The sequence below is a fragment of the Schistocerca cancellata genome, chromosome 5 (assembly GCF_023864275.1).
Source record: "Schistocerca cancellata isolate TAMUIC-IGC-003103 chromosome 5, iqSchCanc2.1, whole genome shotgun sequence".
NCBI classification, from domain to species: Eukaryota; Metazoa; Arthropoda; class Insecta; order Orthoptera; family Acrididae; genus Schistocerca; species Schistocerca cancellata.
Window position 1 is genome coordinate 413,548,775 of NC_064630.1, and position 26,708 is coordinate 413,575,482.

The 26,708-nt window shown below is 37.0% G+C and overlaps 1 protein-coding gene across 2 annotated transcripts in view; it reads right to left on the reverse strand.

The window, feature by feature from the left end:
• Positions 1 to 844: 844 nt before the first annotated feature.
• The window catches only part of LOC126187554 (trimeric intracellular cation channel type 1B.1), a 44,080-nt gene continuing 18,216 nt past the window's right edge, over positions 845 to 26,708 (reverse strand). The window contains exons 4-8 of one of the 2 annotated variants that reach the window (XM_049928707.1): positions 24,529 to 24,617; positions 22,214 to 22,301; positions 21,433 to 21,553; positions 14,277 to 14,454; positions 845 to 1,572 (exon numbers count right to left, since the gene is read on the reverse strand). In XM_049928707.1, the coding sequence (XP_049784664.1) occupies positions 14,299 to 14,454; positions 21,433 to 21,553; positions 22,214 to 22,301; positions 24,529 to 24,617 (454 nt within the window). In that variant the 3' untranslated portion in view covers positions 845 to 1,572; positions 14,277 to 14,298. The remainder of the gene's footprint in view (positions 1,573 to 14,276; positions 14,455 to 21,432; positions 21,554 to 22,213; positions 22,302 to 24,528; positions 24,618 to 26,708) is intronic. The other variant, XM_049928706.1, reaches the window with a different exon arrangement.

Here is a 26,708-nt window from a genome sequence, read left to right on the forward strand (position 1 = left end):
TTAGTGTACCGGCGGTGCAAACAAGGGAGGGTGGGGGTGGGGGGTGGAAGTGAAATCCAATACCACCCCAAACCATATACAAGGTGCAGGACCAGTGTGGTGAAGTGTAATGCAACAGTTCAACAATCTCTCACCATGGTGTTTCCAGACTCTAACCTGGCCATCATGATGGTGCAGGCAGAATTGGGATTTGTCGATAAAAACAGTGTAATTGCATTTGGTTGGCAATGGCTGTCATTCACTGCACCATTGCCGGTGCAAATGCCTGTGTCATTGACTCAGTGGTGAACACAGCAATGGATGCCTAACGAACAGTCCACTCTGCTGTAAACCGTATCAAATACCACGTGTGGACACTGCTTGTAGCGCAACAGATGAAGTTTGTTGTGATATGGTTCATGATGTGGAAGAGCGATCCGTTCCTGCCACCCGCGCAATATGCCAGTCATCACCTGCAGTGGTGCACCGAGGTGGGTTCAATCAGTCCTGTTGGTCTGTTGTTCCCTCCTGCATCCAGCAATTAAAAACACCCGTATTTTATCTAGAAACACATTCAAAGATTAAAGAGAAACTGATCAATGATCCTGCTATTGATGGTCTTCACATGATAGGCATTGTTTTGCAGGTGCATCACACATTTTAGATCAGGAATATTTTTCCACATAATACTTATTATCTCTTCAAATATGTGAGAGACGTACAACAAATGTGGAAGAAAAAAATATTTGGTAAAATAACTTCTGTCCCTTTAAAAAAATGGTTAATAGTGTGGTACTGTGTCATTAGAGGTAGATATAGATAAAGGATGGTTTTTAGAGAAGGATTCATAGAATTTACAAATATATTCTAGTTGTACAGTGCCTTTATTTATATATTTTTTTAAGAAAAATGGAGTTTGTGAGGTTTTCTCATTGTATACGTGTCAAATATTTACAAGAATCTCTTGTAATAACTGTCTGATAGATATTTAAACATGAACCATATTTTTTTGTAACAGTACAGGTAAAATAGTCTTAAAATATATATTTCATTTAATTCAATAACATTATCACCAAAAAATTTTGCCATCAGTTCCGTGTCTCTAAACTGCACCCACTTGGTTCAGAAACATGGCTAGAACTGATGGTTAACAGGTCATCGAATCTTGTCAGTTGGTGTACGCTTATTGATTTAGGCAAGACTTACATATATCTTATAGCACATATGACTAGTTTATGTAAATGAATAATGATCATGCAGTAAAATGGTGTATACAAAATTCTTCATATAAATATCAAAGAGTATGGTGAAAAATGGCATCATAGTTATCATCACACAAACAAACAGGAATCACACTCTTGGAACTGTGTTCAAAAAGCAAACATCACAACAGTCAAATCACAACACAGGCATAGGTGCACTTATCAAACAAAGTTGACTAGTTCCATTATTTGGTTCTTTGAGAGAAATATTCACTTCACTCTGTATCCTCATCAGCTGCATCAACATAATTGTAATCAATTGTCTCAGGAGCAGCATCGGCAGTTGCATTGGCAGCAGCATTGGCATCATTAGAGTCATCCCCTGGTGTGTCTGTAATAAGTTGTGCAAGTTATAAAGCAGAATATATAGACACATTTGCATTTACATTCATTCCATATTTGTATATATGTAACCTGTATTAAGTCACATGAATGATTAAAAAAAGTTTGAAAGGTATGGTTCCATTTATAGCACATCCAAAAGATGAAATTGAATCTGATGATACAGTATAATCTGTGTCTGCTGTTACCAGCATACTTTTTATCAAGTCAACTCTATCAAGTTACTAATAGTTCTTGCAGTTCGCTTATGGTATGATTTTAAATGGCACTCAGCAAGAATTGAGTTACTTGGTTGCTGAATGCAGTAACTGAGAATAGCAGCAGGTTACAACTGGTGTGTAAACACCATTGACTGACTACTAAGAAATACATACTCTACAGAAATTACCAGAAGCAACAGCTCACAAAAAAGTGGTAATTCACTGCTGTGCTGACATTGGTAGTAAAGCATTAACCTACAATACTGATTTCTAGGAGATCACTGCAGCTGTCTTTGCAATCTGTCACTAACTCAAGGCATATTTTTAAGAGATTTAAATTTGCAATAATTGCGGTCATTTATAAAAACCGTGGAAAAACGAATCACTTCTAATACATCCAGTTCACTGAGCCCAATCTTCTCCAAACCGTTTGATAAAGTGACCTATTTAGCAAACAGACTTCATATTCTGAACAGAGCTTGTTCACTATCTTCAACTGCAGAGAAATTCATATAATTCTGATAGGGAGAAACAAGAAAAATTATCCCTTGGTATAGTTTATGGCTTCACTAAGGCCCTCAAATGTGTGGACTAAAAAAAGTGTCCACACAGCCATCTATTCCACCTTTATATAGCACTTGCAGATGGCACTACTGGTGTTGCACTGAAATGGTGATATCTCTCTCTCTCTCTCTCTCTCTCTCTCTCTCTCTCTCTCTCACACACACACACACACACACACACACACACACAAACACGAGGGTTGAATGAAAAGTAATGTCCCCACCTTCATTAATTAAGTTTGGATGGCAATGTTTTAATAAATCAAGTTCAGAAATCCTTAGAATGTGATCTTTAATTAACAGTATTCACTTTGCCACATAATCACCAGCCAATTGGATACATTTCTGCCAATAATGAACAAGTTTTCTGAAGTCGACACACTGTTTCCACAACCACAGTCTCTCAGTTCTCTCAATGTCTTCATAAGAATGATGACCCTCCCCGCAGATTGTCTTTCTTTTCAGGAACAGATGGAATTCAGACGGTGCTAAATCTGGACTGTATGGAGGATGCCATACGGTGGTGAGATTCAGTCTCTGAAGTTGTGCTGTGGTGCCACGTGAAGTGTGTGGTTTGGCATTGTCATGCTGCAGGAAAGCATTTCCCTTTTCCTTTTGGACTCTCGTTAGCTGTTGTTTCAGTGTGATGTAATGCTCTGAATTTATTGTTGTTCCACGATCAAGGAAATTAAAATGGATAACACCATCTGCCTCCCAGAACACTGTGGCCACGATTTTTCCAGGTGAGGACTGCGTCTTGAATTTCTTTTTCTGGGGTGACTCTTTGTATCGCACAGACTGTTTCGTCTCCGGTTCATAATGGTGTACCACATTTTGTCTCCTGTCACAACTGAAAGGAGAAAGGTGTCACCTTCAGTCTCGTAATGCGAGAGGAGTTCCTGGCAAATTTCAAGTCTGTGCACTTTCATTTCAGGAGTCAGCATCTGGGGTACACATCGTGCACAGATCTTCCGATAGCCAAGCAAAGCCATAATGTGACCCACACGTTCTTGTGAAATGCTGATTGTGCTTGCAATTTCTCTCTGAGTGATATGACAATCATCCTGAATCAATCTATCAACAGTTTGCTTCTGAAACTCGGGGGTTGCTGTCACAGAATGACCAACTCTTTGTTTTTCACGCAGGTCAGATGTCCCCGCATCAATATCTTTAAACTTACTCACCCAACGACGCACAGTACTCACGTCAACACAATCACCATAAACTGCTTTCATTCTCTGATGAATCTCCTTTGACGTGACACCTTCTGCTGTCAAGAAATCAATGGCTACATGTCACTTAAATCGCACTGACTGACCGTCTGCGCGGGATTCCATACTTTACACTGTGACACCACAACCATTCAATGCTAAGGCTTCCCGCCAACTGGAACTGTACAGAAGAGGCTTCGAAACAAGCCTGTACCTACTGCATACCAATGCTGCCAACTGTTGAAGAGTTACGAAGGTGGAGGCATTACTTTTCAGTCAACCGTCGTATATTCATTCCATAAGTTATGATGAGTAGAATAATCAATATATATGGGATCAGAATGAGATTTTCACTCTTCAGCAGAGTGTGCGCTGATGTGAAACTTCCTAGCAGATTAAACTGCATGCCAGACCCAAACATGAACTTGGGACCTTTGCCTTTTGCGGGCAAGTGCTCTACCAACTGAGCAACCCAAGCCCAACTCACAACCCATCCTCACAGCTTCAATTCTTCCAGTACCTCCTACCTTCCAAACTTCACAGAAGCTCTTCTGTGAACCTTGCAGGAATAGAATTGCAGAGACAAGACTTAGCCACAGCCTGGGGGATGTTTCCAGAATGAGATTATTCACTCTGCAGTGGAGTTTGCAGTGATATGAAACTTCCTGGCAGATTAAAAGTGTGCGCTGGACCGAGACTCAAACTTGCAACCACAGTTTTAATCTGCCAGGAAGTTTCATATATCGGATGTTATACAGTTTATCTTACATTTGGCTCATTGTCTCATTACTGAAATAATTGACAACGGAATAATTTCTTATTACATAAATCTAAAGAGGGAATATCTGTGGTGAAATCTTTCTGCGACACACTGCAATCTCTAAGCTACAAGTATATACCATAGGCTAGACATTAAACAAAAAGGAAGGTTTATATAAAGGAAGAGACCAATTTTGACACACTATCTGAAACCTCAGCTAAGCATTATGTAAGGTTGATATGAACAGTGCAGTGTTTTATTTAGCATTGTCATCATATTCATTTACCTTCATCTGCTGTGAACTTCAGTTTACTCAGCAATTTGTAGGGACCTACAGGTTAACACAGAATTCAAATTGCAGTGAAACTTTTCATTCCTGTGCAATTGTATTTCCAGAAGTTAAAGTTGTCAAAGCGTAAAGAAAGTCCTGAGGCCAACCACATCTTTGAACTCGTAGTCTCACTCATACTTGTTGAGGCTTCATGCCACATTCCAGAATGAAATTTCCAGTCTGCGGAAGTGTGTATGTGAAAGTAAACGTCCTCGGCGTTAAAACTGTGTTGGACTGTGGCTGAAACTCAAGACACTTCCTACCAACTGAGGCAACCAAGCATACAGCTTCAGTCTTGCAGTAACTCTGTCCTACTCGCACCCCAAACAGGGTGGCTGATTTATTTATCATCATATCCTTGCCTGTAATCCTGTCTGAAGTAAGACAAGTACATTTTTATTACATAGATATTCTCGAAGATAGAATATAATTTTATTATTGTTTTGAGGCAGAATCTGGAGTTTCTTTTAGAATCAAGTCAACATGTTTTAAAAATGTATTTTCAGATATTCATGACAAGCACTCGCACATGCTTACGTCTCAGTTCAGCACATCTTTCATAGTGCAGTAAAGTAAGAATAATTTGCTCTCATCAAATGATCTGCATCAATCTCTCCCAATTTTTTTATGTCATCCAAGTATTTATTCTGTCTTTTCAGTTTCGTTCACTCTGTGGAAGCATTACCAAATTGCTCAAACTTAGTTTCAAATGAAACAGGTTAACATTACAGAAATTTAAATTCCATTCATTGTGTCCAATGGTTTCATTCTGTCCAGACTTCTATCTCGGGTGTGTTTACAATCCAGATATTTCTTTCTGATTTTCTCTGTAGGTTTTATGAGAAAGTCTTCAGGGTCCAGAAGCAGCAGTATTAAAATTGTATTTGTGTGTTTCTTCCAGTTTATGTATTTTGTATTTATTATTGTTCTGTCTGGACTTTCACATGTTTGAATACCAGACAGTTAAGAAGGTATCTCCTGTCATTCAGGAAATAAAAGATTTGTCAGTAAACACCAAAACAATACTTGGTGAAGTGTTTGATTCACATGAATTTCAGATGCTAACAATCATGCAATATATAGGGTACAAAAGTCTGTCCTGAATAAGTGAAAGCAGAATTTTTTTTTACATGGAATGATTGGATAGCACTTATACAAGTTGAGAAGTAGAAACAGCTCACCATATATTACGGTATCAAGCTGCTGGCACTCATTATTTTAGCTTCTTATTGCCACGGATAATTTATGCTGGTTGCATTCCAGCAAAGCAGCTCTCCAAAACCTTTTTTTTTTTTTTTTTTTTTTTTCACCTTCAGCCTCACTGGACTGCATGTTTCTTTTTGTTTTCAGTTACATTGTTTCCATCACTAGTTGAACATTATGCACTTGGAATTAACTGTACTTTCTTTCAAACAGTTTTTGTCGACACTCAAAAGATTTTCTTCACATTTCCATAATGTCTTAATCTGAGAAGTAAAGTTTCTGTCTCATGTTTGAATATCTTGGGATACAGCTATGCAAATTCTTCAGAAACCACAAACACTTAGACAGCTAAACCTCCAGTCATTTTCAAGGCATGGACTTCCGCCTAACCTACTGGTGCTCAATATAAATCCTGGAGGTTGAGGCTGTACTCACCCAAGGACCAATAAGAGGCCACACATAATCAACACTAATGCCATGAAGTAAATGCTTACAACATGTAGAGAAACTAAACACTGGCAGACTGATGAAAGTGTGGTGCTCACTTAAACTATGTACTTTTTCACTAGATAAAAATGGATCCCATGTAGAATTCAAACAAAACCTTTCATCACTATTTATAAGGCCATATGCTAGTAAATTGTCATTACAACACTATCCCAATAATCGGTAGTGGAGGACAAAATATTCATGTTATACTTCATGCAGTGACCACTGCTGATGCTGTGTCCAGCATTTGCTGATTTGCTTTGTTGTTATGGTCTTAAATGTTAATGACCAATATTTGCCAAGCTGTACTGCAAGGGAACTGGTAGACACATGTGCCTTGCAGGAACATAGATCATCTTCCACAGACCCTCAAAGTCCAGAACTTGGAGGAAGGTTGAAAACATACTTAAAACACATTTCTTGAAGACCTGAAAAGTAGGGCAGAGGAGCCACTGACACAGGAGCTTTCTCCTCACTCCTCTGAACTTAAGCAATTACGTAGAATCATTGAAGACCGTCTAAATATCTTATGTTCTAAACAACAAACTAGTTACTGTAGTGAGAATTTATTAGTAATCTCTCTGCCTCAATGGAGTGTCATTCACAACCACAGAAATAACTTTGGTTGTACCTCTGGGAAAGTGGTAGATCTAGACTCTGCAAGTCGGCATAAGGTGTAACAGAGGGTACATGATGGATTAGGATTAGGATCATCATCATCATCATCTCCATCATCTCACCTCACCCCTCCCCAAGACCATCTCGGTCCACACCATTCACAGAAGGTGTGTGAAAAGAAAAGTTATATACTATTTAACTAATTGTATGCTGAGGGTTGGCTTTCAGAACTCAAAATAACATTTTTTGTGATTTAAAGCAGATGTATTTCCTTTCATATTTTACATATATTATTTTATTCTGTCATTGAGACAATGACAATGACAATGTAACTGGATTCAACCACACATTGGTCATCTTAAATGTTATTTGCACATGGTGCTCACAATGTGTTGTCATTAAAGTATGTTGTGATGTGTGCATTTGGAATTTGTGTGGCTGAAACACGTTAAGTTTTGAAATATTAGTGTGATTACGTAAGTAACACAATGAAAGAATACTTCAGTATTAAAAGAATACCATTTTCTCCAAAGTAAAAAGGTTTTAGTGACACTCTGTACATGTAGGCATTTTCCTAATTTTACTCTTGAGGTCATGTACATCAAATACAAGTGGTCATATATTGGTATATGACATCTCAGAATTTTCACAGTTCAGCTCTCAAGGATACACAATATCTTTATTGTATAGCATTCATGTAATGCTCTCACACTATCTAAACTAACCCATGATGAAGCACATAGCTTTTAGCCGTTAATCCAATTCAGTCATAGACTAACAGTACAGAAGTAATTAACAGTACAATACTGCATCTTTTCCTTTAATCCAAATTTCTGAACATTATATACTCACTAATAATATTCTACTGTCTACAATCTTCTAGATCCCGTAAGCAAATATGTATCACAGAATTTCATTTAACCAATGCAGGTGACTCAACTGTCAATAGAACACTCAAGCAACATCATTATGAAATTAACATCCATAATTCAGCAACTTCACAAATAACTGCACATATTCCATTCAACTTGCTAACATATAAATAAATTCTGCAATTCCCACTTGTATGTGATGAACATGACATCAAGAGTAAAGTTAGAGAAATGCCTACATGTACAGCATGTCACTAAAACCTTTATACTCTGGAGAAAACAATATTCTGTTAACACTGTTGTATTCTTTCACTCATATTTCAAAACTTAACTTACCAGAATGGATATTTTATTGGAAAGAGGTTACAAGATGAACATTAACAAAAGTAAAACAGGCATAATGGGATGTTGTGCTTTTTGAGCAACAACATAACTGATGAGGGCCTAAGTAGACAAGATATAAAATGTGGACTATGTATATGTTGTTGCTCAAAAAGCACAACATCCCATTATGCCTGTTTTACTTTTGTTAATGTTCATCTTGTACCCTCTTTCCAATAAAATATCCATTCCCTTCAACTGCTTCTCCAGGTCCTTTTCTGTCACTAACAGAATTACAATGTCATCAATAAACCACAATTTTTATTTTTGTTTATTTAACTTTAACTCCCATTCCACATTTTTCTTTGATTTCCTATACTGCTTGTTCAATATACAGACTGAGTAACATCATGGAGACGCTGCAACCCTGTTTGCTCCTTTCTCAACTACTGATTCTCTTTCGTACCCTTTGATTCTTGTAACTGCAGCCTGGTTTCTGTACATGTTGTAGATAACTTTCTGCTCCCTTTATTTTATCCCCACTGCCTTAACAATTTCAAAGAATGTATTCCACCAAACATTTTTGAAAGCGTTTTATAAACCTATAAATAATATAAAAACAGGTTAACCTTTCTTAAACCTGTCTTCTAAGATAAGTCATAGGATCAGTATTGACCTTACCTCTTCCTGTGTTTCTCTGGAACGCAAACTCATCTTTCCCAAAGGCAACACATGTCAGTTTGTCTACTCTTCTGTACATGGTTGGTGTCAGTCTTTTTACAACCATGACTCATTAAACACATATGTGGTATTTGTACTTGTCAGCACCTGCCTTCTTTAGAATTTAAATTACTACATTCTTCTTGTAGTCTGAGGGTATTTTGTCTGTTTCACATAACTTGCACACCAAGTGAAATAATAACGTCATGGTCTGTTCTCCCAGCAATCTCAATAATTCTGAGGGAATGCTCTACTCCAGGTGCATTGTTTTGATTTACATCTTACAGTTCTCTGTCAAATTCTTTTCATCATATTACACCTCTATCTCATCTTCTTCTTTTCTTTCCATAATCTTGTCTTCAAATTTGTTCACTTTGTACAGCTCTTCTGTACAGTCCTCCCATCTTTCAGGCTTTCATTCTTTGTTTAGTGCTGACTTGTCATCTGAGGTCTTTATACTCATTCAGGTGCTTCTTTAATTCTCATATATGTGGCATCTGTTTGTCCAGTATTCACGATTGGTTCTATAGCTTTGCATTTCTTTTCCAGCTGTTACTGCTTTGCAATTTTTCATTTCCTGTCAGTCTCATTCTTCTGACATACATGTCTATCTTTCACCTACTACATTTCCTAGGTTTGATCATTTCACGCCGCATGTGTTAGCCAGTTGGGGTTTGCCTGTTTGATAATGTGCTGCCTTCACTGCTTAATCTCTCAATGATCTCTATTGTACTCCTTTCCAGTGGCAGCTGACTTGTGCAAAATTTTAGTCAATGTGCTCCAGTATTGCAGCTTGTAGCCTTTTGACTTACAAAGGTAGTAATTGTAAATAAATTCAATATATTAATTTTTATGTATATAAACTGAACTGTTTAAATGTATTTGAATTTTATAATTAATAGTTTAAAATGGCAGGTGGGAGGGAAGAAACTGAGCCAATGAATTGCCAGTCCGTGCACTAGACCATTCGGCTATGTTGCCGTCATGCCAACTGCTCCTAAAAAATCCCTCATACTCTAAACTTGCACAATATATTACTCGTAATTTCAATGAAAAATACTGACCTGGTGCTGTGAGCCACATTGTACTCACAGTGTCGGAAGGGATAACATCGCGTCAGAGAATGCACAGACAAAAACATACAGCTGCATTCCTTCTCTGAGTTGACTAGCATGGCTGACCACAATTTCAACACTCTACACTGGTTTCTACTTATTGCAGAGAGAGCACTACAAAACATGTTTTTGTCCATTTTATTTGCATACCAGCACACACTTAAAGAGAAATGACATAACTTTAGTGCATTTCCCAACTTGCATTCAAAGATAAATGGCATAATTTTAGTTGGATATTTACAACGTACTGGAGTGCAGTAATACATGATAACCAGCAACCACTGCTCCTTTCCTTGCTTCAATCATATGTTGCCTAATGCTCTCTTTGAAGCTCAGGACATCTATTCTTTCAAATTATCCATACATCTCCACAATTTTTCTTTTAATTTGTAGTCCTTAACTGATTAATTATGGTTCAAATCTGCATCTGGAAATGTTTTGCAGTTAAAGTTTATTTTAAGGTCTCTCGCAGCCTTCTCTCATGAGTCTTAAACCAAGTTTCTATAATGATTAAATTATGCTCTGTGCAAAATTATGAAAGAAACTTAAGCTTCCATTAATTTCTCCAGTCAATTAATTTTTTTATTGCATCATATGTACCAAACTAACATACGGTTCCTGAAGAGAGGCAGCAACTTGATCAACAGTCGTAGGGGAAACAGTCTGAATGAGTGACTGATCTGCTCTTATAACATTAGCCAACTTAGACCTTGCTAGTATAATATTACAAACAGCTGAGAGCTAGGGGAAACTACACCCATTGTATTTCCTGGTGACAAGCAGCTGTATTATATGGTTCAATGGTAACAGCATCCTCTTGAGTAAAATACCCCACAGATAAAATAGTCCTCCATTTTGAGGTCTGGATGGGGACTATTGAGGAGGATGTTGCCATTAGCGAAAATAAATTTGGCATGCTGTGGTTTGAAGATTGGAATGTTAGTTCCCTTAATTGATTAGGCCCTTAGTAAGTTAAAGAACTTGAAAAAGATAAATGGATAGCTTGAGGTTATAGTGAGAATTAGAGAAGTGCAGTGGCAGAAGGTACAGGATTCCTCATCAAGTTAGTTCAGGTTTGTCAGCAAAAAAAAATCAACAAAAAGTTGAGAACCACCACAATAGTACAGATGTACCAAATATGCCTACTGATTCTGGAGATGAAGAACAGACTGAAAGAATGTATGATGAAATAAAAGAAATGAAAGTTCTGGTTTTTATATTTGATAGGCTTATTTGTTAATCAGCAATACAATATACATATATAATCAGATTTAGAGTTAAATTTATTATCATATTTTCTTAAAAAAAAAAAATTGCTATTCTGAGAGATTTCAGCAACATTATTCCTCAATGCATGCAAGCTGCAATAAAGCAAGAAGTCATCAGAGTTGGTATGAGCCGAACAAAATCAGCAATTATTTCGTATTTAATGTCCCATTTTCTTGTGGTTTTGATTTATTTTGAAATGGTAGTGCTTTATTAGACGATTAAGTTTGTTTCAATGTAGGGCACCCTTGCTTATTCTTGAGCAAGATAAATCTTGCAAAGAAAAAAAATAATAATCTGATTTTTATACTGCTTCAAATAACTCTCTTATTAACCCTGAATTACTGGCCCATAATTTTTTTTTAAAAAAGAAAAGAAACAGGCGAGCTTCTCCTTGAACAATAAATCAAGATAGTTTCACATACACAATGTCAAAATGAAAAGCACTTCCTATGAAATATAATTAATTGTATATAGAGGAAAATTTTTAATTTCACGAGTAGGCTGGAACTTCAGTTTGTGCTCTTAAGTATTGCTAAAACAAACACACACACACACACACACCCCTTCTGCATACAGGAAAGAGCAATTAACTGGATCAACATCTGTAACTTTTGTTGACATTTGTATTTTATCATGCCATACATGTTTCATCTTAATTTTTTGCCAGACATCATTAGTGGTAAGGTTTGTAGCTGTTACTCTACATGAGTGCTCACTTTGCTGGCTTTAAAGCTGGTGTTTTGCTTTGAGGTGTGGGGAGCAGATCACTCAAAACCCATTGGAGCCAAACACACATATCAGGCATAGTTAGGCTCTAGGAAAGGGAGCATTTGATGTGCATGAATGTGAGATGCAAAATCTTTAAGTAAGCATTTCTGATTGGAGATACAACAGATGGGACCAAATTTGGTTGCAGAATGTTATGCGAAATGAAAACAGAAGGTAAATTGAGTCATGGTAATTCCTATGACAAAAATGTTTAATATGATGATAATAACAAAGAAATACATTGTTTTTTTAAGTATGATCATTATTTTGAGCAATATTCTTTTATTACACAAATGTGTACTTGAGAAGTTACTTACCAACTCAAAAACGTTATTTATGGTGAAAAAACTTTATCTTGCAAACATACTATACTACTTTACATTTAGCTTCTCACAGTTGTTCATGAGATTTTGAAGTATTTGGTGGTTGTGAGTTTATGTTGTAAGTTACATAATCTTTGAAGTAAATGAAGGTACTCTTAAAACAGTTTGTGAGTAGCCTTCCTTTTTAATTGCAGATGACAGCATAAATTCCTAGCATGCTTTCAGTTACCATTCGAAGGCTTAGGGAAAAATTTGTGACACCTTGTATTTTGAAGTTGGTACTGACAATTTAACTTTAATATTAATTGTGGATTCTTCATAGTTTTTCCTGTACTTGAGACATGACAAAATCTGTTTCAAATTAAGAATCTCACTGGACATGATAATTATGAAAGTTGTAACTCGTGTTTACAAAGTGAGGAATTTTAGGACTGTGTGCAAGTTAACACTAATCGAAAGAGAGAATATACGCAGATTGAAGTTGGTTGTCAAATCCATTGAGTTATGTGCTTAAACAAGACACTTACAGTTAATGGTAAACTGGAGGAAATTAGATGAAGCTGGCATAGCCAGGTAAGTGGCTTCGCTGCAGGACCTCATTAACACTACTATGAAATCATGTGAAAGAGTTGGAAAATATGTGAACATACTCTCATAAATTGGGAAAAATTAAGTTTGTTTCATCAACTTTCAGGTGTGCATCCAGGATATTATTAATTATTGTTCCGATATTTTGACTGAGAACCTTACAGCTATTCTCAAGGTGTGTCTCTTGCAAAATTTTTAAATCACTCTACATAAGACTGTGAAGTAAGTGTGCACGCAGCTATTCTGTGGCACTGGAGGACAGGACTCACGAATTTTACAGATGCGAATAAGCTGCCAGATTATATCAAGAAAGTAAGCTCAGCTTTCTGATAATCAGTAAAGATCCTGTCAAATACACAACATGTCTCTAAGCAAAGCAAACAGAACAGCCATTGAATAATATTAATTCTAGAGCTTTACAAGCATTACACCCAATTCACACTAACATATGTGGGGCCATGGAAATGGCATCACTAGGTGGTTTGGAATATTTCATTGCTTTCATAGACGATTATTCCAGAAACTTGTACTCATCTTTTGTACATTATTGTGGGTTAGGATATTTTGAGGCTTAACAAGCCTAATGGAAAATGGAATTTTAAAAAAAGATAAAAATCATTTCCTTAGACAAAAGTTAAGGATGACTGCAGCAAATCTTATGAGTACTCCTTACTCTCTTCAGCAGAATATTCTTGCACAGCACATAAACATAACATTGAATGACAAAGTTAGCTGTTTCCATCAATGTTGGTTTAACTAAACAGTTCTGGGTAAAAATAAGAGCAGAAGCTGCCTTTTGCTATCAACAGGTCAGCTGCCAAATTGTTCGATGGGTAATCATTCTGGTGGAACTATTAGATATCGGGATGCAGATAATTTTATGCTCTCTCAGTTACTCATGAGATTACAGAGAATGTGTTGCGAAGTTTTATGAGTAGTGTAATGTTTAGAGTAAATGAAGTTATAATTTTTTCTCACTATACTTAACAGAGGGAGTTTTAATTGTAAGTACCTGCTACCTTTACTTCAAAACATTATTACTCACAAATAATACGGTAAGTAAAAAAAAATATGTTACAAAAACATAAAAAGTAAAACCACCACATATAAAAGCCTGCAAATTTTTGTGGCTTGTTGCCTCTCACTGAAGTTGTATGCTTGCGTTTGTAAGTGAATGAAAACTGAAAAATATCAGGTGAAGGGATTAGGAAAATTTCAACACAGTTAATTTACAAGGACAACATGCATTGTTAGTAACACAAGAGCACTTTTCATGCAACATGCACTGTCAATAATTTTCATAGAAGCCTTTGACAGACGCATGCTGAGTAACAATGCTGACTTCCTGCATTACATGTGTTGTCTTAATCCTTCTTCTTTGAATCAGCCTTTTCATCTTTGTTCCCACCTCGGCCAAGGATTCTGGCAAGCGAATCCCATATTCCACCAAGGAACAGCGCACAGAACAAATTTTCGAATGGTACAAATGGATCATGTATACCAAGCAGCACTGATGAAAGCTGAAAAAGAGTGGTAACAACAATTAGACATATTGGATACTTTCCATGAACTAAACACACCATAGAAAGACAGTTGCACACACAAACAACCAAAATAATTGATAACAAGATCTACTGTTGGAAAAAATCGAAGAACACTACTGGCGTGGTGGCTTATGGGAGCTCTGATTCGTTACAAATTAGATGACATAAATTGGTGTTGATTGCTTTCTGGGTGCTGTAAACATTAGCTAGTAGACATAATTGTGTTTGGAGTGTCCATATGTACAAAATCAGGAGTGACAATCAGAGTTGAGAATCACTGGAACATTGTGAGTAACTTACTTTGAAATTGTCTTGTTTATTGATGTGTTGGATGGATTAAGCTCTGTATCATCTGCTAACCAACAGTGGTGGCAACCAAACCCCATTCATTATTGATCAATGTATTTAAATTGCTAATGATGTAATTACTTCCATCAGCCACAGTGCAAAGAATCCCCTCCGAGTGTGGAAATAGATTTGCACTTACATATCATATGAAATGCATTTTGAAGTGAGTAAAACTTATCACCAACACTGAAGAGCTCAGCTTTTAGTGTTTTGAAGGTTATTTTAAAATGATTGCTTTACATATCTATTTCATTCAGTTAAGAGTAACTTACAGGTTACACATCTTTCAGCGAGGCACGAAATTCTAAATTTCGTGTCTTCAACTGTCTGTCAGCTGTCAGTGGACATAATGACTGTAGCTGAATAGTGGATATGCACAAATATTTTCTTTTGTAATGGGCATAAGAATACTAAAATATGTATTTTTATTCTCAGAGAATTGTTCTTGATTTTTTTAAAATACGGTGCAAATGAAGGAAAAAAGCGTGATGAGAGAACTTTTTGTAAGATAGGAAATGATGTGCACATTGTTTTGAGACAAGTACGCATTGTTGCTACTGAAGTTTACTATTATTATTATTGGTATTTCAAGATCAAGCACTTCTATGAGGCACTGACTCTTAAACAAAGCAGTAACGAACCATGCATTCTTTTTCTCTCTCTTTCTTCAAGTAATCCGACTTGATAAAGATCACAGACTTATGAGCAAACTCAAGAAATAGTTGGGTGAGTTTTTTAAGCTCCTTCTATGAACAAATTACAGTTTCTCAGATTCCAATGGATCTTATTCTAGCATCTGTTTTCTACACAAATAGATGTATGTGGTTATTCAACTTCAAATCAATCTGGATGGATTCAGATACATATTTGACAGTAGTGACTAATTATAGTGGCAGAAAAAAGGTGGCATAATCAGGTAGCCTGTTTTTCCACCAATGTACACATATTCCATTGTATTTGCTTCTGTTGAGGGAGAGTAGCAAGTTTCTGCACCAATTATTGATCATCTTCCAGTCTGCTTGCATTCTAGAACAATGTTCTTATGATTGTTACTGTCCTCTACAGAATAGCATCAGCATAATATGTGAGCTACCAATGTTATCTACTGCATCTTCTATACAGCTCACACTCACAGTCACAGCTCATGCAAAATTTTATCAATGTGCCACAGTGTGCTGGCCCATAATAGCCTTTTGAAGTACAATAGTAGTAATCATAACTAAATTGAATATATCAATTATATGTATATGAATTGAACTGTTTAATTATAATATAGAAATATATTCAATCATGTAACAATGTAAGTGGGGGAGAGGATGGCAGCAGTGGGAATCAAACCTGAACTGACAAATTGTCTGTCAGTGTATTTAACTATGCTATCACACCATTACATGAACTACTGTTCATAATGCAACTCTACACAGAAATGTTTAGAGAGTGTTTTACGTTTTCCAATCGCCCACACAAGCAAAATAGTTTAGGAACTTGAAAGAGCCATTAACATGCTTCTATTCCCATAGTTTTATAATATCTGTAGTTTCTGTCAATATAATCAATGACCTTTTGAAAATCAACAAACATCTTTTGAATTCAGTAATCTGTGGCAAATGATTGACTTCAGATTAAATAGTTGTTCAGAACATGATCTACACTTCCTAAAAACCACCATCATATTCACATAAACTACTCTCCAGTGTTATGTCTATTCTGTATAGTATAAGCTTGGAACATACGTTTTGTGCAACTAGCTGCAAATAATTTCCTCTCAAGTTATCATCTTGTTTATTTCCTTTCTTACATACTGGATGTATCAAGACCACCCTCCGCCCACCAAAGAGTTTTTTTCTGTTTTCCAGGTTTTCTCAAAGATTAATTTTAGCCCATTTTTTATTTTTGGTAAAGAAAATTTCAAAAAGTTTGTTGTAATCGAATCTCCTCCACTAGCTTTATGTATTTCTTTGATATTGGGGTAAATCTTCTTCTAGATTTTCATGACTGTTTCAGATCAGATCTTTGGATTGGTCCTAGACAATTAAGAAGCTGATCAAAATATTTTGTAAGCATTTCAAAATTTCTGTGTTGTATAACACAAATCAGTATGCTTCCCATGCCCTTCTCTAATCAGATTTAGATCCAACTTTTACCTCAAAGATCTATGGGAAAAGGGCTCCTTTAGCAGATCATCTACAGACAGCAATTCCATACTACATTTTTTTACCTCTATCCAGCCCACAGCCTTTGGACTTACAAGGGTAGTAAATTGTAAATAAACTGAATATGTTAATTTTCAAGTATGAATTGAACTGTTTGAATATATTTAAATTTTATTATCACTAGTGAAACACTGTGAGAAATGAGGGGGGGGGGAGATTGTTAAAAACGAGAACTGAACCTGAGGCGATCCCCCATGGTACACAAAACAGGTCCAAACGCTGTTGCAGAGGCAACAGAAAAAGCATGCGATGTTCAGAAGAACGCGAAATCCCGAAGATTGGCTAAAATTTACAGACGCGCGAAATTTGGCACCGACTTCAATGCGAGATGCCTTTAATAGGGTCCACAATGAAACATTGTCTCGAAATTTGGTAGAAAATCTGAAGAAATTCTGGTCGTATGTAAAGTACACAAGCGGCAAGACGCAGTCAATACCTTCGCTGCGCAGTGCCGATGGTACTATTACTGATGACTGTGCCGCTAAAGCTGAGTTATTGAAAGCAGTTTTCCGAAATTTCTTCACCAGGGAAGAGGAATGGAATATTCCAGAATTTGAAACACGAACAGCTGCTAGCATGCGTTTCTTAGAAGTAGATACCTTAGGGGTTGCGAAGCAACTCAAATCGCTTGATACGGGCAAGTCTTCAGGTCCAGATTGTATACCGATTAGGCTCCTTCCAGATTACGCTGATACAATAGCTCCCTACTTAGCTATCATATACAACCACTCGCTCACCGATAGATCTGTACCTACAGATTGGAAAATTGCGCAGGTTGCACCAGTGTTTAAGAAGGGTAGTAGGAGTAACCCATCGAACTACAGACCTATATCATTGACCTCGGTTTGCAGTAGGGTTTTGGAGCATATACTGTATTCAAACATTATGAATCACCTCGAAGGGAACAATCTATTGATACGTAATCAGCATGGTTTCAGAAAACATCGTTCTTGTGCAACGCAGCTAGCTCTTTATTCGCACGAAGTAATGGCCGCTATCGACAGGGGATCTCAAGTTGATTCCGCATTTCTAGATTTCCGGAAAGCTTTTGACACCGTTCCTCACAAGCGACTTCTAATCAAGCTGCGGGACCTATGGGGTATCGACACAGTTGTGCGACTGGATTCGTGATTTCTTGTCAGGAAGGTCACAGTTCATAGTAATAGATGGCAAATCATCGTGTAAAACGGAAGTGATATCAGGTGTTCCCCAGGGAAGCATCCTGGGACCTCTGGTGTTCCTGATCTATATAAATGACCTGGGTCACAATCTGAGCAGTTCTCTTAGGTTGTTCGCAGATGATGCTGTAATTTACCGTCTAGTAAGGTCATCCGAAGACCAGTATCAGTTGCAAAGCGATTTAGAAAAGATTGCTGTATGGTGTGGCAGGTAGCAGTTGACGCTAAATAACGAAAAGTGTGAGGTGATCCAAATAGTTCCAAAAGAAATCCGTTGGAATTCAATTACTCGATAAATAGTACAATTCTCAAGGCTGTCAAATCAACTAAGTACCTGGGTGTAAAAATTACGAACAACTTCAGTTGGAAAGACCACATAGATAACATTGTGGGGAAAGCGAGCCAAAGGTTGCGTTTCACTGGCAGGACACTTAGAAGATGCAACAAGTCCACTAAACAGACAGCTTACACTACACTCGTTCGTCCTCTGTTAGACTATTGCTGCGCGGTTTGGGATCCTTACCAGGTGGGATTGACGGAGGACATCAAAAGGGTGCAAAAAAGGGCAGCTCGTTTTGTATTATCACGTAATAGGGGAGAGAGTGTGGCAGATATGATACGCGAGCTGGGATGGAAGTCATAAAGCAAAGACGTTTTTAGTCGCGGCGAGATCTATTTACGAAATTTCAGTCACCAACTTTCTCTTCCGAATGCGAAAATACTTTGTTGAGCCCAACCTACATAGGTACGAATGATCATCAAAATAAAATAAGAGAAATCAAAGCTCAAACAGAAAGGTTTAGGTGTTCGTTTTTCCCACGCGCTGTTCAGGAGAGGAATGGTAGGGAGACAGTATGATTGTGGTTCGATGAACCCTCTGCCAAGCACTTAAATGTGAATTGCAGAGTAATCATGTACATGTAGATTGCCAGTCCATGTGCTAGACACCTTTGCCGTGGTGCAGATTACAAAAAAACAGCTTCTGAAAAATCCCTCATATGCTAAGCTAGCACAATACACAGTCATGAAATTACTTCAACTCTTCACTATGGGTATCGTACTCTTAGCTTTAGATAAACCTTATTTCCGACGGTTGATTGTATTACAATAGCCCACCAGGACTTACAAAAGTGTACCCTGGTGCACTTGTAAGTCCGATACAGAAATTGCTTCCCCCCCCCCATCACAACTCTAGTAAATTATTCATCCTTACATCACCCAATGACTCCTTCCTTTGTCTCACAACATAAATTACATAAACACATATATAAGCTCCAGCACCTCGTAGAATCCCTATCAGATTCTATACTGAATTTTTGGCTGAGTTAGTCCCTCTTCCTACTGTATTCTATTATAAATGCTCTGAACAAAAATCCCTACCCTGTTCTTGGAAAAAAGCACAGGTCATGCCCATTTTCAGGAAGCATAGTAGAAGTGGTCCAATATCCTTGACTTCAATTTGTTGTAGGATCTTAGCACATATACTGAGCTCAAACGCAATGAGATACCTTGAAAAGAATGACCTCCCCCATGCCAACCAGCATGAATTCTGAAAACATCAATCATGTGAAACCCAACTCGCACTTTTCTCACATGACATACTGAAAGCTTTGGATCAAGGCAACCAAGTAGATGCAGTATTCCTTTATTTCTGAGAAGCACTTGACTCAGTACCACACCTATGCTTGTTATCAAAAGGATGGTCAAGTGAAATTTGTGACAGGATTGAGGACTTTTTGGTAGGGAGGACACAGCATGTTATCTTGGATAGAGTGTCATCATCAGACATAGAAGAAACTTCAGTGTGTGACAAGCAAACATACTGGGACCATTGCTGTTCATGTTCATGTTAATGACCTTGGAGACAATTTTAGTAGTAGCCTCAGACTTTTTGTAGATGATGCAGTTATCTATAATGAGGTACTGTCTGAAGGAAGGTGTATAGATAGTCAGTCAGACCTTGATAAGGTTTCAAAGTGATGCAAAGACTGGCAGCTTGCTTTAAATGTTAAAAAATGTAAAATAGGCACGCCACAAAATGGAAAAAAAAAACATAGTAACCTATGGCCATAGTATCAGCAAGTCACTGTTGGAATCAACCAACTCATACAAATACCTAGGTGTAACACACTATAAGGATCATATAGGTTCAGCCATGGGTAAAGTAGGTGATGGACTTTGCTTACAAATCACTTGTGTGACCATTTCTAAAATATTGCTTAAGTGTGTGGGACCTGTACCAAATAGGATTAACAGAGACTCTGAATGTACACAGAGAAGGGCAGCATGAATGGACACAGGTTTATTTGATCCATGGTAGAGTGTCACATATATACTGAAGAAATTGAACTGGAAGACTTTTGAAGACAGATGTAGACTATCCAAGAAAGTTTACTAACAAAGTTTCAAGAGCTGTAGTATAACTCTACATACTACAACCCTCTGTGTACTGCAACAATATTATGAAAAGGATAGTTGCTACTCACCATATAGCAGAGTCACAGAAAGACACAACAAAAAGACTGTTGGAAAGCGCGCGCGCACACACACGCGCGCGCACACACACACACACACGGATCATGAGGATAAGATTAGAATAATTACTGTGTGCACAGAGGCATTCAAACAATTATTCTTCCTGTGATCTATATTTGAATGGAATGGAAAGAAACCCTAATAACTGGTACAATGGGATGTACTTAGCAGAGTATAGATATAGATGGAGGGGATAACATAGTCACTCCGAAAGGCAAGATTAAAAAGAAATCAGTCAGTTTTATATATTAACAGATTCTCTTTTCAAGGCTCAAAATATCATCACATCCTATCACCAAAGAATTCAGAAACTGTCATGTGTCCAGTGAACAGTCTCTGTAAATGGGTACTGTGACAAATATTTTCCCACTGAGTTTCTCTCTTTTCCCACTCAAAATTGAGGGCATAGCTTATATTTGGGGTAGTGTGGTAATTTACAGAAACTTAAAGCAGTGTCAAGATGTGGATTTTATACTCAATATTTCCAAGTACAGCATAATAGCATAGAAAAAAAGGTGTAAAAGGTGAAAGTATAATCATTTGTTGTGAAAGATCAATGGCAGCTGATGGAATGCATAAAATTCAAACACAAGCTATTTAGTGCCCTTTTATTTCTGCTGTGCTGTTTGTCTTATTAGATTGTTATCAAAAACAAATATTATTTGTATTTCATTACTAACCTTAAAGTAAACAAAGAAGATTACAATTCCAAAGTAAACAAGTGCATGTGGAGCTGAAATTATGTCTGTCTTTTTGTCCAATACAAAGATGACTGATGCCACTATGCATGCTTTTGTTGGGCTGTAAAAAAGAAAAAAAAAACATGAAGGTATATATCAGTAACAGCTGAAAAATATAATGTTCAAGCAACCAATATATATTTGTGCTTGTTTGTGTGGTGAACTTTAGAACTACAGACAATATCACTGAAGATGTCTGCACAGAAATTCGAAGTTAGTTTTTCTTACGACTAGGTCAACAATTTACTGTTGAATATAGGAGAACTAACAGCACAGATCAAATAAAAATAGCTTTTTCACTTCACTTCTATATCATAGTGTTTGCTGAAAGTGATACATGAAGGTAAAGCATAAAAATTAATATAATTTTATATTACATATTTATCATTAAAAACTACTACATGAAATTAGCATCATTTATTTAGGGAATGTACCACAAAGTTCATAAAAAACAAACTAATTTTTTTTCATTTTTATTAACTAAACTTAAATAAGTATTTTGTTAACAGGTTTCAGAATATTACCAAAGCAGCAATAAATATTCACAAATTTCCAGATCACTAACAACTTTGTGGACTTGATCAAATCCATTGCAAATAGGAAGTAGTGGCAGTAGCATACTATCAGAATTTTACTGTTGAATTTTAAGAAGTTTTAAATTCGGAAAAACGAATTATTTAAAAAATTAACAGTTAATCGTAACAACAGAACTAATACTTACAAACTTGGTTGCATGAATTCCATAGCTGTTGGTGTCCACACTCCTCTAATGAGGCGTTCAAAGAGTTTTGTAAATCCTGCTCCATTTCCTATAAAATAATAAAAAAGTGTCGCTAAACTGTCATATAGGAAACCATTTCCATTTATTCAGGTCAAAAATAAAGTGATTTTCAAAGAAAGTGTACAAAATGAAATTCACTAGTGTTCATGAAAATTATAACATCAAAACAGACAGTATTAGACTGAAACAAACATATATTTCCTCTAACTTTGACAACTGAATTTAGTGTGAAGTTCTACATTGAAATTTCAGCCTCTAAGCACTGAAGTGTGGAATTAAACAGGACCTGAATATGGTCATGCTAAAACTTACTTCCTTCAGTTTGTACATGGGTACACAAAGATTCAACAGTAGTTGCACAAGGATCATGACTAACAAGTTGTTGACCAACCATAATCCACACAATTTCATGGGTAACATGCCAATGTGTAGTATCAAGAGTGGACTAATCCATTGTCTTTTAATGAAGGTTGCAAACTTTATACCATCTGTTGCGTGCAAAGTCCTGTTGAAATTTGTGGTGTGGAGTTGCCTGCAGGGCAGGCAGTATTTGGGGTCTAAAATAGCCTCAGTATAGTGTCTGTTGTCCAGACCATCCTCAATAAATAACAGTCAATATTACATGTTGAATCCAACATAGCATCATACCACTAAACATGGCATTTTTCCACATGTTACTGAACAACGCTGCCATCACTCCAGGACAAACTGGAGGGAGAGCTATCAAGAAACACTAGATCTTGCAGTTCAAGATGTCAGGGATGACATTTACATACCCTTGCAGTCTGAGGATTGGGTGGTTTTTGGACAATGGAAGTCAACACTAATGCAGGCCACAGAAGACAGTATCAAACAGATGACACAAAAGCTGATACTCATTTCAGTCCTCTAAATGTTGAGACAACACTATTAATTAAACTTTACAGTCTACTGAAGCCATGCAGACAAGATGGGAGTCATCCTGTGCTGTGATCATGGAACATGCTACAGTACTTGCTCATCACTGCATATAACCTTATGTTATTCACTAATTTCTCATGCATGTCATTATTACAATAACATGTCTTAAAGGTGCTGAAATGTTATGACAAATCCATTTCTTTGAAACAAATCATTATACACATTCAAACCTTTCAACCTCCGAGATTTATACAGTTTACACTTGTTTTATTGTTTTCATTCAACCGATTACTCTCCAGTGCCTGCAGTCAGCACTAGGTGTAACACTGATGCCTCCTAAAGGAGATGGTTGGTTTGTGCTTACACTTCTCTGCGGTCAAAATGACTTATTGTTTTACATATCATAAAAGTCGTGCTTCACCGATAGCTGCAATTTTCACAGATGCTGGTGTAATATAGACTTGATATCTGATGTGATAAATGCTAAGGTGGAACACGATTCAGAGTCCATATCAAATTGTAGGTCCCATTACAACTAGCTGGGCAAGTTAACCAACTTCTGCTTTGAAGACAACTTTCCTTCATTATAAAAACTGAAACTGAGTTCAATGAAAACTGGGTAACTTCAATAAAAAGTTAATATGATTAAAGTATTTGTGTGACCATCTTATCTCAAAGCATCAGAAGAGGTAAAAAAAACAAATTAGCTATTCCAACAACATTACTGTGTATAATGAACGCAAAAGTTGGCATAAAAATGGAAGCAACTCAAAATGTCGTTTAAGAAGCTCCAGGCCATACTATTTGAGAAAAATTGAGTAGTTCTACCGCTACTTCCATGCTGCCCAGATAACACAAATAACTGTATTAATAAGTAAAAGTCAAGTCGATGGCTGTTTGCCTGGGGGGGGGGGGGGGGGGGGGGGGGCTCAGCCACCTAGCCGGAAAGGATTTTCTTCTGCCACACAATTGGTCCCTTTTCATGTGGATATGAGATAGTTGTGTCTTTTATGTTATGAGTGTAATGGAACTATGTATAGTGTGGTGTTATGTTTCTGTTGGATGATGATGATGATGATGATGATGATGATGATGATGATCAAACCTGCTGCTGGCATATAGCATACCCTTCTCAAATATCACCACTAAGACCATCAGGCTTAATGTTCCCATAATATTAAATTATGTTATGACATGAACGGAAGGAGACTAGTGATTGTTTTCTTCTCACAATTCATTTAAAATCTTCTCACATTCATGAACACACATACTACTAGTATTAATTTTCTCTCTCTCTCAGAAGAACAGAGAGATCTTTGGTGTATTAACTTCCTATGTTACATTGTTGTACTCACCTTTCAATGTCCCAATAAGGATCATTATGATATACGCATTTGGGTACAGTTTGGCAGCATGTGTGACCCCATCATGTACTTTTTTACACCTGGAATGAAATATATTTTGTTATTTACCAAAATTTCTTTGTCTCGGACAAGTGACTAAGTAAAGTAAATAAAGTATTTGTTGATGGTTAGTGAAATTACAAATAACATCCCAGATTAAGCATGATTATTTTCAGTATAGCAAAGTCACAACTCTGAAAGCAGATACCAGTGAAGAGACTACATGGATCACATTAATCTACTTGATAACATAGATCTACAGACAGATTAATGAAGACAACATAAATGTGTGTGTGTTGTTATGTTGGAGTAATTTTGCTTAAAAGAGCAAGCAGTTGTAAGCGTCCCATTTACATCATGAATGGACACCATTTAGTTCCAGTATGATGGATGTTGAGAAATTATGGATAAAGTTTGAACGCATTGTAAATTGCATGCTGAAGACATGTGCCAAGTAAGTGGGTTAAGGATGGGGATGATGATGATGATGATGTGATGATGATGATGATGATGTAGAAGCACACCTCTGAATTGCTTCGATGTCTTTCTCCAATCTAACTTGGTGGGAATCCCCCACATTCAAGCAGCACTCACGAATGGGTCACACTATTGTTCTATATGTGATCTCCTTTATAGATGAGATTGACTTCCTTAAACTACTACCAATAAATCAAAGTTAACCATTCACCAATTTTACTACTGTCCTTACATGCTCATTCCATGTTGTATCACTTTGCAAAGTTATACCTGGATATTTAATCAACGTCACCATCGAACAGCACACTAATAATCCCGTATTTGAACATTATGGGATTGTTTCTCCTACTCTTCTGCATTTACTTACTTTTTTTATGCATTTAGAGCAAGCTTCCATTCATCATACCAACTAGAAACTCTGTCTAAATCATCTTGTGTCCTACAGTCACTCAACTACTACACTTTCCCATATACCTCAGAGCCATCAGCATACAGCCACAGATTGTTGCCCATAGAGATCTAGAAGAGTACTTTTATGCTTCTCTGGGGTTCCTGTGATGCCTTTCTCTGTGATTAACACTAGCTGTTGAGGACAACATACTGGGTTCTATTACTTCAGAAGTCTTCCAGCCACTCACATATCTGGGAAACTAATCAATACGCCCAGACCTTTACTAACAGTCTCCATTGTGACACCACATCAAATGCATTCCAAAAATCTAATTATATGGAATATACCTGTTGCCCTTATTTTGTGGTTTGCAAGATTCATGTCAGAAAAGGGCACACTGAGTTTCACAAGAGCAATGCTTTCTAAATCCATGCTGATTTCTGGACAGAAGTTCTTCTGCCTCAAAGAAATTTCTTATTTTTAAACTCAGAATATTTTCAAGAATTCTGCTGCAAACTCATGTAACGGATATTGATTTGAAATTTTGCAGGTCCGTTTTTCACCCTTCTCATGAACAAAAGTCACCTCCACTTTGTAATAATTGCTTGCAGCCTTGAGCTATGTGTGTGATTCATGATAATTAGAAGCCAAGTCAAGGGGCCAGTGCTGTAGAGTTCTCTTTGTAAAACCAAATTGGGATTCTGTCCAGAGCTGGTGACTTATTTCTCTTCAATTCTTTCAGGCGTTTCTCTACGCCAGGGATGCCCATGACTATGTGCTCCATATGGGAGTATGCTTGTAGGATCCTTCTATGTGAATGGTTCCTTAAATAGAAACTTTAAAAGTTTAGATTTACTTTTGCTGTCTTCAGTTGCCACAACAGACTAGTTGATAATTCACTGAATAGCAGCCTTCGACATGCTTAGTGATTTTACATAGGACCAGAATTGTCTCAGATTCTCAGCAGGATTTTTCACTAAAGTTGTTCTACACTTCGTAAATTGATCTTTTTACAAACATGTGATCATCTACAACATTTACCTCTTTGCATTTGCATATTATTTTTTAAACCATGTCCAACAGTCTCTGGTTCCTCAGCATTTTCTGAATTTGGTTATTAAATCGTGGTGGGTCTTTTCCACCTGTGGTGTTGTCTGCCAATGTCCCATCCCGTCGCACCCCATCATCTCACTTTGTGACCAACACAGCATGCATCAGTGGGAGACTGAATGATTGAAGATGTCAGAAAACAAACTGCGGTCAT